The 10,792-nt window shown below is 41.5% G+C and overlaps 1 protein-coding gene across 1 annotated transcript in view; it reads right to left on the bottom strand.

The window, feature by feature from the left end:
• OTULIN (OTU deubiquitinase with linear linkage specificity) overlaps positions 1-2,116 on the bottom strand; it is a 39,283-nt gene extending 37,167 nt beyond the window's left edge. The window contains exon 1 of the mRNA XM_010858808.1: positions 2,028-2,116. Within this exon, the coding sequence (XP_010857110.1) occupies positions 2,028-2,116 (89 nt within the window). The remainder of the gene's footprint in view (positions 1-2,027) is intronic.
• Positions 2,117-10,792: the final 8,676 nt, after the last annotated feature.

The raw sequence follows: 10,792 nt of genomic DNA, 5'->3' as shown, positions 1-10,792 counted from the left end.
TGTGGTGTTGGAGCAGCTCGGAGAGCGCTTTTCAAGTCGCTGACTGCCCCTTGTTGCCGCGTCTCCAGGCGAGAGGGCGAGAAAGCCCTGGACCAGCGGCGGGACGCGTCCTCCGTGAGGAGAAGGCGTTCATTTCAGTTGCTCAGTCGTGTCCGACTCTTTGCGACCCCATGACCGCAGCACGCCAGGCCTCCCTGTCCATCACCAACTTCCGGAGTACACCCAAACCCGTGTCCATTGAGTCGGTGATGCCATCCAACCATCTCATCCTCTGTCGTCCCCTTCTCCTCCTGCCCTCAGTCTTTCCTAGCATCAGGGTCTTTTCCAATGAGTCAGCTCTTCGCATCAAGTAGCCAAAGTACTGGAGCTTCAGCTTCAGCATCAGTCCTTCCAATGAACACCCAGTACTGATCTCCTTTAGGATGGACTGTTTGGATCTGCTTGAAGTCCAAGGGACTCTCAAGAGTCTTCTCCAACACCACAGTTCAAAAGCATCAATTCTTCTGTGCTCAGCTTTCTTTATAGTCCAACTCTCACATCCATACATGACCACTGGAAAAGCCATAGTCTTGACTAGATGGACCTTTGTTGGCAAAGTAATGTCTCTGCTTTTTAATATGCTGTCTGAAGTGAAGTGAAGTCGCTAAGTCGTGTCCAACTCTTTGCGACCCGTGGACTGTAGCCTACCAGGCTTCTCCGTCCCTGCGATTCTCCAGGCAAGAGTACTGGAGTGGGTTGCCATTTCCTTCTCCAAGGGATCTTCCTGACCCAGGGATTGAACCCGGCTCTCCTGCATTGCACGCAGACGTGTTACCGTCTGAGCCACCAGGGAAGCTGTCTAGGTTGGTCATAACTTTCCTTCCCAGGAGTAAGTGTCTTTTGATTTTATGGCTGCAATCACCATCTGCAGTGATTTTGGAGCCCAAAAAAATAAAGTCTGACACTGTTTCCACTTTTTCCCCATCTATTTCCCATGAAGTGATGGGACCAGATGCCATGATCTTCGTTTTCTGAACGTTGAGCTTTAAGCCAACTTTTTCACTCTCCTCTTTCACCTTCATCAAGAGGCTTTTTAGTTCTTCTTCACTTTCTGCCATAAGGGTGGTGTCATCTGCATATCTGAGGTTATTGATATTTCTCCCAGCAATCTTGATTCCAGCTTGTGCTTCCTCCAGCCCAGCATTTCTCATGATGTACTCTGCATATAAGTTAAATGAGCAGGGTGACAATATACAGCCCTGATGTACTCCTTTTCCTATTTGGAACCAGTCTGTTGTTCCATGTCCAGTTCTAACTGTTGCTTCCCGACCTGCATACAGGTTTCTCAAGAGGCAGGTCAGGTGGTCTGGTATTCCCATCTCTTTCAGAATTTTCCACAGTTTATTGTGTTCCACGCAGTCAAAGGCTTTGGCATAGTCAATAAAGCAGAAATAGATGTTTTTCTGGAACTCTTTTGCTTTTTCCATGATCCAGCAGATGTTGGCAATTTGATCTCTGGTTTCTCTGCCTTTTTAAAACCAGCTTGAACATCAGGAAGTTCACAGTTCACGTATTGCTGAAGCCTGGCTTGGAGAATTTTGAGCATTACTTTACTAGCGTGTGAGTTGAGTGCAATTGTGTGGTACTTTGAGCATTCTTTGGCCTTGCCTTTCTTTGGGATTGGAATGAAAACTGACCTTTTCCAGTCCTGTGGCCACTGCTGAGTTTTCCAAATTTGCTGGCATATTGAGTGCAGCACTTTCACAGCATCATCTTTCAGGATTTGAAATAGCTCAACTGTGACAGGGCCCTATCCTGTTTGGGCACCGATGTTGCCCTGGGCTTTGGAGCTTCACCCTGGGCTTTGGAGCTTCGCCCTCTGCTATCGGGGTTTCCTTTGACTGGAGAGCGAGGGATAGGGGCCGTGTGGGTGATGTGTGGCTGCCTTACCCCGGTGACAGTTTCATCACCCTCAGCCTGCATAGCCTGGAGCCCTGAGCCCCGCAGGCCTTGGGGGTCGGGCTTGTGGCTCCAGGGCTGGCAGTTACCGTCTCTTCCTCCATGAGGGCGACAAGTGGGAAGTGGTTGAACCCGACAGGTGAGCCAACGCAGCACAGCGTCTGTTCTCAGACGACATCCTTTCGATAGGAGATTTGATTTACGAGGAGCAAGGAGAAAATATTAACAAACTTCAAAGAAAACAAAAATGTTTCATCTGTGGGGAGGGAATAGTGGGGCAGCCGCTAAAGATGCAAGGGGCGAAGAACGCTGGGCGGAAGTATGGACAAAGAAATGGCTTAGGCAGTTCCAAAATCCAAGTAGTTCTAGGGCAGAACGGGTTCATAATGGGGTTTTATTGAAAGACGAACCTCCAGTAATATGTAGTGGCAGCTCCACTACTCCTTCCAATAAGAGCGCTGGAGAGAGAGACCAGATCTTGAAAAAAGCCTCCTTCGACTCACTAGGGAGCTTGTGTTTGAGCCTCTTCGAAAGATCGGAAGGAAGAGATTATTTTGAAAGATCTTGTGGTCTGCAGTTAGAGAAAGATTGGGAAAAGGCAGGACCGGGAGTCTGAGTAGTAGTCAGCATCAAAAGGAGACACTAGATGAAAAGAATACTTGCACTTTTAGGTAACCCCCTTTAATTTTATATTGAAAAGTAATAAATATACATGCTAAAAAATGCATAGCATACAAAAGAATATACAGTTAAGTTCTGTATGGATATTAAAGGATTGTAGTGGGGTGATTAGTGTCCCCTAAAAGTCATCCTCTTTATTTGGAAATAGATTCTTTTGTATTTTCAATGTATATGTGTATAATGTCTCACAATTTTTTCTTAATTAACATTACAGAACTAAATTATTAGAGAGCAAGTGTGTTAAACTACACTCAAAAACTAAATCAGAGTTTCTTGGAGTTGTGAGAAGTAAGCCCATGAACTGTGATATAATTACAGTTAGCCTATTCTTATGTCCAGATGAATAAATAATAGCAGAAAAATCTATAAGCTAAGTGAAAGCCTGTATAATCACATGGCTAGAGACAATTCCAGTTAGTTTCCAGCTTTCTCTTAGAATCAAACATTCCTAAATTAGGTAACTAAAATGATGACATTATAATTTGACTTGGTGACTAGATTTTGAACCATCTCAAACTCACATTGCTTCTTCATTGCCTTGCCTAGAATAGTTAATTAATGAAAAATTCTGAGTTCCTTTTCTTTCAATACTTCAGCCCTATTTACAGTTACTGTTCATGAAGAATATTACTGAGCCATTGTAGTTTTTGTTTGTTGGCATGATTGATTTTTTAAATTCTCTATAAGGAGCTTAGTACAGTTGGATGCATATCTTCCTCTACAATACCAAAAGCTCATATTTTACAGTAAAGTGAAAACACCCTATATTTTTACTCTATGGAATTCCCCAGTATCACAGTTATCAAAAATAGACTTCAAGTGTATTCTATACATCAGTTTCTAAAGTAGCCACAAGTATTTCTAGTTTCATTTAGAAATTAACAACTCGAGGAATAGCTGAGTATTTATTTGGAAGACCCCCTACTTTTAGCATGCTTTTTTTTTTTTTACTGTTTTTTGTTTGTTTGTTTTTTAACGTGGACCATTTTTTATAAAGTCTTTATAGAATATACCACTACATTGCTTCTGCTTTATGCTTTGGTCCCTGACCAAGGATCGAACCTGTACCCCCTGCATTGCAAAGTGAAGCCTCAACCGCTGGACCACCGGGGAAGACCCAATATGCTTCTTGATTGTGGAATGTTCATTATCTGTAAATGGGACTCTGGGGCAGGGGGCTGCTGTATCTTTGCAGTTCAAAAGACTAGAATAAATAACTTTACAGGGAAAAAATGGGGGAGATAGTTCATTAAAAATACCTTGTACTACTAACAGTTTACCTGGAAACCCCCAAAATTGTCCCCAAGAGTTTTTCTTGGGAGAAGTGTGTGTCATAATGAAATTTTATCATGAAATTGAAATGATTTCATACATAAGGATATGACAGAAAATGATGTTATACAATACTTGGAATTCTGGAAAATATTAAACCAGTCTTTTGCCTCCAGCTAAATAGAACTTCATCCTAAACAAGTAATTCAGGCAGCTGATAATTTTAAATTATTTGAAGAGCTTCTAATGGAATTCCATACCCTTAGAACCTTAATATCTGCTATGTACTGAATCATGGCTCCTCCAAATTGATATGTTGAAGCCATATCTGCCAATATGACTGTACTTGGTGATATGAGCTGAATATTTGTGTCGTCCCAAAATTCATGTGTTGAAACCCTCATCTCCAATAAGGTGGTTTTAGGAGGTGGGCCATAGGGAGGTAATTAGGATCAAAGGAGGGCAGGACTCAAGGACTGATGTTGAAGCTGAAACTCCAGTACTTTGGCCACCTGATTGAGAAGAGCTGACTCATTCGAAAAGACCCTGATGCTGGGAAAGATTGAAGGCAAGAGGAGAAGGGGACGACAGAGGATGAGATGGTTGGATGGCATCACCGACTCAGTGGACATGAGTTTGAATAAACTCCGGAAGTTGGTGATGGACAGGGAGGCCTGGCATGCTGCAGTCCATGGGGTGGCAAAGAGTCGGACACGACTGAGCAACTGAACGGAACTGAGGCCAGGAGGGTGGAGCCCTCATGAATGAGATTAGTAAGCACCCTTATAAGAGTCATAAGAGTACATGGTCTTACACTTAGGCCTTTAATAATTTTCAGTTTATTTTTGTATATGGTGTTAGAGAATGTCCTAATTTCATTCTTTTACATGAAACTGTCCAGTTTTCCCAGAGCCACTTATTAAAGAGATTGTCTTTTCTCCATTGTGTTTTCTTGCCCCCTTCATCATAGATTGATTGATCATTAATTGTGTGGGCTTCTTTCTCTGTTTTCTGTCCTGGTCCATTCATCTAGGGTCTGTTTTTGTGCCAGTACCATTCTGCTTTGATTACTATAGTCTTGTGGTCTTCTCTAAAGTCAGGGCACATGATTCCTCCAGTTCTGTCCTTCTTTCTCAAGACTGTTTGGTTATTTTGTGTTTCCATACAAATTTTAAAAGCTTTTGCTCTAGTTCTGTGAAAATTGCCATTGGTAATTTGATAGGTTTGCATTGAATCTGTAGATTACCTTGGGTAGTATGGTCATTTCAACAGTACTGATTCTTCTAATGCAAGAACATGATGAATCTTTCCATCTGTTTGTGTTGTCTTCAATTTCTTTCACCAGCATCTTATAATTTTTGAAATACAGAAATGGATAGAGGAAAACATAAGCAGAACACTCTTTAACACAAATCACAGTGATATTTTTTGGATTCATCTCCTAGAGTAATGGAAATAGAAACAAAAATAAATAAATGAGGTCTCATTAAATTTAAAAGCTTTTGCACAGCAAAGGAAATCATAAACAAAATGAAAAGACAGCCTATAGATTGGGAGAAAATACTTGCAAATGATGCAACCAACAAGTGGTTGATTTTCCAGATATACAAACAGCTCATATAACTCACCTGAGAAGCCTGTAGGCAGGTCAAAAAGCAACAGTTAAAACCAGACATGGAAGAACAGACTGGTTCAAAATTGGGAAAGAAGTATGTCAAGGCTGTATGTTGTGACCCTGCTTATTTAACTTCTGTGCCGAGTATATCATGCAAAATGATGGCTGTGTAAATCACAAGCTGAAATCAAGCTGAAAAGGCTGAGTGCTGAAGAATTGATGCCTTCAAACTGTGGTGTTGGAGAAGCCTCTTAGGAGTCCCTTGGACAGCAAGGAGATAAAATCAGTCAATCTTAAAGGAAATCAACCCAGAATATTCATTGGAAGGACTGATGCTGAAGCTGTGGCTCCAATACTTTGGTCACCTGATGAGAATGATTCATTGGAAAAGACCCTGATGCTGGGAAAGATTGAGGGCAGGAGTTGAAGGGACAACAGAGGATGAGACGGTTGGGTGGCATTTCTGACTCAATAGACATGAGTTTTAGCAAACTCTGGGAAATGGTGAAGGACACAGAGGCCTGGCATGCTGCAGTCCATGGGGTCACAAAAAGACACAACTGAGCAGCTGAACAACTCACCACATAGCTCAATATAAAAAATCCAACAACCCAATCAAAAAATGGGCAGAAAATTTGGACATTTCTCCAAAGAAGACATATGGATGACCAACAGACACAAGAATAGATGTTCAACATCACTAATTATTAGAAAAATGCAAATCAAAACTACAATGAGGTATCACTACACACCAGTCAGAATGGCTATCATCAAAAAGTCTACAAATAATAAATTCTGGAGAGGGTGTGGGGAAAAGGAAACTCCCATGCACTCTTGGTGGCTTCCTGGGTGCCTCACTGATAAGAATCTGCCTGTAATGCTGGAGGCACCAGTTCAATCCCTGGGTTGGGAAGATCCACTGGAGGAGGGCATGGCAACGTCTTCTTGCCTGGAGAATCCCCCATGGACAGAGGAGCCTGCTGGGCTTCAGCCCATAGGGTCACAAAGAGTTGGACACAACTGAAGTGACTTAGCACATGTACTCTTGGTAGGAATGTAAATTGGTACAACCACGGTGGAAAACAGTATGGAGGTTCCTTAAAAAAACTAAAAGTAGAGTTATCATATGATCCAGCAATCCCACTCCTGGGCATTAAGATGAAAACTCTAATTCAAAAAGAGAATGCACCCCAGTATTCATAACAGCACTATTTACAATACCCAAGACATCGAAGCAACCAAAATGTCCATTGACAGATGAATGGATGAAGAAGACGTGGTATATTTATACAATGGAATATTATTTGGCTATAAAAAAAGAATGAAATGATGCTGTTTGGAGCAACATGGAGGAACCTAGAGATTATCATATTTAATGAATTCCATTTACATGTGGAATCTAAAAAAATGATATAAATGAAGTTTTTTACAAAACATAAACAGACTCACTGACATGGAAAACAAAATTATAGTTACCAAAGGAGAAAGGAGGGGGAGGGATAAATTAGGACTTGAGGATTAAAAGATATACACTACTATATATAGTCAATTTTTCTCAGACACAGTCCCTGCCAACTACCGATCTGTTTTCCATTCCTATAGTTCAGCATTTTTGCAGAATGTCATATAAATGGTACCACAGTCCAGAATCTTCTAGGACTTATTTCTTTCACTGATTATAATGTCTAGATTCACGCAAGTGTTGTGTATTATAGTTCACTTTATTTATATACTATCATATTTATATAGAATAGTATATAAATATGGGGGGAAATGTCACTATGTAGGGAGGTACCAGTTTGTTCATCCATTAACCAACTTAAATATATTAGGGTCATTTCCAGTTCTGGGCAAGTATTAAGGTACATAAATATTTGTACACAGATTTTTGTGTGAATATAAGTCTTTATTTCACTTTGGAAAAATATCTAGGAATGAAATTACTGGGTCAAATGATGCATGTATGTCTAACTTTATAAGAAACTGTAAAACTCTTTTCACAGGTGGTCCTAACTTTTCACACCTCTACTATGAATGTCTGAGAGCTCGGGCTGCATCCTTGCCAGCACTTCATCTTATCTTTAAATTTGTAGTGGTAACTCTGTGGTTATAATATGCATTTCCCTAATGATTAATGATGTTGAGTATTTTTTCATGTGCTATTTGCCATTCATGTAATCTAATTTGGCAAAATATACACTTAATTATTTTGACCATAAAAAAAAAGAATAGATAAGCAAAAAAGACCTATTGTATAGCACAGGGAAATATATTCAATATCTTGTGTATGTGCTTAGTCGCTCAGTCGTGTCCAACTCTTTGCAACCCCATGGACTGTAGCTCACCAGGCTCCTCTGTCCATGGGATTCTCCAGGCAAGAATACTGGAGTGGGTTGCCATGCCCTCCTCTAGGGGATTTTCCCAGCCCAGGGATTGAACCCAGGTCTCCCACATTACAGGTGGATTCTTTACCATCTGAGCCACAGTTCCCTATAATGGGATCTGAAATATAATGAATATATTATATCTGAAATATAATGAATCTGAAAAAGAATGGACATATTTATAAGTGAATCATTTTTGTTGTACACCTGAAACATTGTGATTTTACTACACTTCAATAAAAATTATAAAAACCAAAATAATTGATTAATTTTTTAAAAAGTCACAAAGAAGTTTGCTCTTCCTCTCTGCTCTCTGCCAGGTGAGGGTGTAAGAAGTCAGCAGTCTACAAATCAGAAAATATTCCTCCCCAGAACTCCACCATGGTGGCACCTTGATCTTGGACTTGCAGGCTCCAGAATTGTAAGAAATAAATTTCTATTGTTTAAACCATCCAGTGTATGGTAGTGTGTTAAACAGCTTGAACTAAGACATTTGGAAATAGGGACTGTGAGAAGGGGATGAAGGTGAAATGAAGTCCTAAGAAAGTAGGACTGAAAGTCACTCAGTCATCATGTCCAATTCTGTGACCCCACAGTTCTACAGTTCATGGAATTCTCCCTGCAAGAATACTGGAGTGGGAGCCTTTCCTTTCTCCAGGGGATCTTCCCAGGTCTCCCAGGGATCAAACCCAGGTCTCCTGCATTGCAGGCGGATTCTCTACCAGGCCTCCCTGTCCATCACCAACTCCTAGAGCTTACTCAAACTCATGTCCATTGAGTTGGTGATGCCATCTAACCATTTCTTCCTCTGTCATCCCCTTCTTCTCCTGCCTTCAAACTTTCCCAGCATCAGGGTCTTTTCCAATGAGTCAGTTCTTCAAATCAGGTGGCCTAAGTATTGGAGCTTCAGCTTCAGCATCAGTCCTTCCAATGAATATTCAGAACTGATTTCCTTTAGGATTGACTGGTTTGATCTTGCTGTCCAAGGGACTACCCAGGGTCTTCTCCAACACCACAGTTCAAAAGCATCAGTTCTTATGGTCCAACTCTCACATCCATACATGACTACTGGAAAAACCATAGCTTTGACTAGACAGACCTTTGTCAGTAAAGTAATGTCTCTGCTTTTTAATATGCTGCCTAGGTTTGTCATAGCTTTTCTTCCAAGGATCTAGCATCTTTCAATTTCATGGCTTGCAGTCACCATCTGCAGTGATTTTGGAGCCCAAGGAAATAAAGCCTGTCACTGTTTGCATTGTTTTCCAATCTATTTGCCATGAAGAAACAGTGGAAACAGTGTCAGACTATTTTTTGGGGCTCCAAAATCACTGCAGATGGTGATTGCAGCCATAAAATTAAAAGACACTTACTTCTTGGAAGGAAAGTTATGACCAACCTAGATAGCATATTGAAAAGCAGAGACATTACTTTGCCAACAAAGGTCCATCTGTTCAAGGCTATGGTTTTTCCTGTGGTCATGTATGGATGTGAGAGTTGGACTGTGAAGAAAACTGAGCGCCGAAGAATTGATGCTTTTGAACTCTGGTGCTGGAGAAGACTCTTGAGAGTCCCTTGGACTGCAAGGAGATCCAACCAGTCCATTCTGAAGGAGATCAGCCCTGCGATTTCTTTGGAAGGAATGATGCTAAAGCTGAAACTCCAGTACTTTGGCCACCTCATGCGAAGAATTGACTCATTGGAAAAGACTCTGATGCTGGGAGGGATTGAGGGCAGGAGGAGAAGGGGACAACAGAGGATGAGATGGCTGGATGGCATCACTGATTCGATGGACGTGAGTCTAAGTGAACTCCGGAAGTTGGTGATGGACAGGGAGGTCTGGCATGTTGTGATTCATGGGGTCACAGAGTCGGACACGACTGAGCGACTGAACTGAGCTGAACTGATGGGACCAGATGCCATGATCTTAGTTTTTTGACTGTTGAGTTTTAAGCCATCTTTTTCACTGTCCTCTTTCATCTTCATAAAGAGGCTCTTTAGTTCCTCTTCACCGTCTGCCATAAGGGTGATGTCATCCGCACATCTCAGGTTATTGATAATTCTCCTGGAAATCTTGATTCCAGCTTGTGCTTCTTCCAGCCTGGCATTTCACATAAAGTGGGCAAAAATATTCAGATGACTACCTCAGAATAACTAGCCAAAACCCTTTGGTTTTATCAGTGTGGCAGCTGGGGGCCACAGGTTCTGTTCTTGAGCCAGAACCCAAAGCCACATTCAGTCCTTGGCTCTGCAGCTCCATTCCATCTCTTACCCACAGAGGACACACAGGGTTCTGTGAGAAAGCCCATGTTTATTAATGATGAGGTACCTCTAAGGAGGAGGTCATCTCTGAGATGTATTTGAGTATAGAGCTGTCTGACATCTGTGTTAGCCTGTCACCTTTTTGGGGCCAGACCATCTGGCTTGTGGGTTCTTAGTTCCCCAACCTGGGATTGAACCCAGGCCCTGGCAGTGAAAGCGCCGAGTCCTAACCACAGGACCACCAGAAAATTCCCTAAAACAGTCATTTAGAAATATGAAGTGTCCATATGCCTATCTCGGCAAGCTGGATTGTGATTTATTAATATCTCACAACCGACTGGCCTAGCAAAGCTGGCAGTTGCCCTGGTCTCTCTTTCTCTTCTTCAGGATGTAATGCTATCAGATCAGGACTGTACCCTTACAACCTCATTTAATTTTACTTCCGTAAGGCCCCACATCCAATATGTCACATTAGGGGTTAGGGCTTCAACCTACAAATTTTAGCTGGACACAAACACTCATTTCCCAACACTCATAAATCTTTATATGTCTTGTTCCTAACCCAATAGAATCATAAATTTCTTCTAGATTAAATCCTTATATCAATATCATGTGGCAATGTATTAATAGTATCTGTTCTGTT

This window comes from Bison bison, unplaced genomic scaffold, assembly GCF_000754665.1.
Source record: "Bison bison bison isolate TAMUID 2011002044 unplaced genomic scaffold, Bison_UMD1.0 scf7180017864440, whole genome shotgun sequence".
Classification (NCBI taxonomy): Eukaryota; Metazoa; Chordata; class Mammalia; order Artiodactyla; family Bovidae; genus Bison; species Bison bison.
The sequence above is the reverse complement of the archived record's forward strand: the minus strand, read 5'-3'. Positions and strand labels throughout refer to the sequence as shown.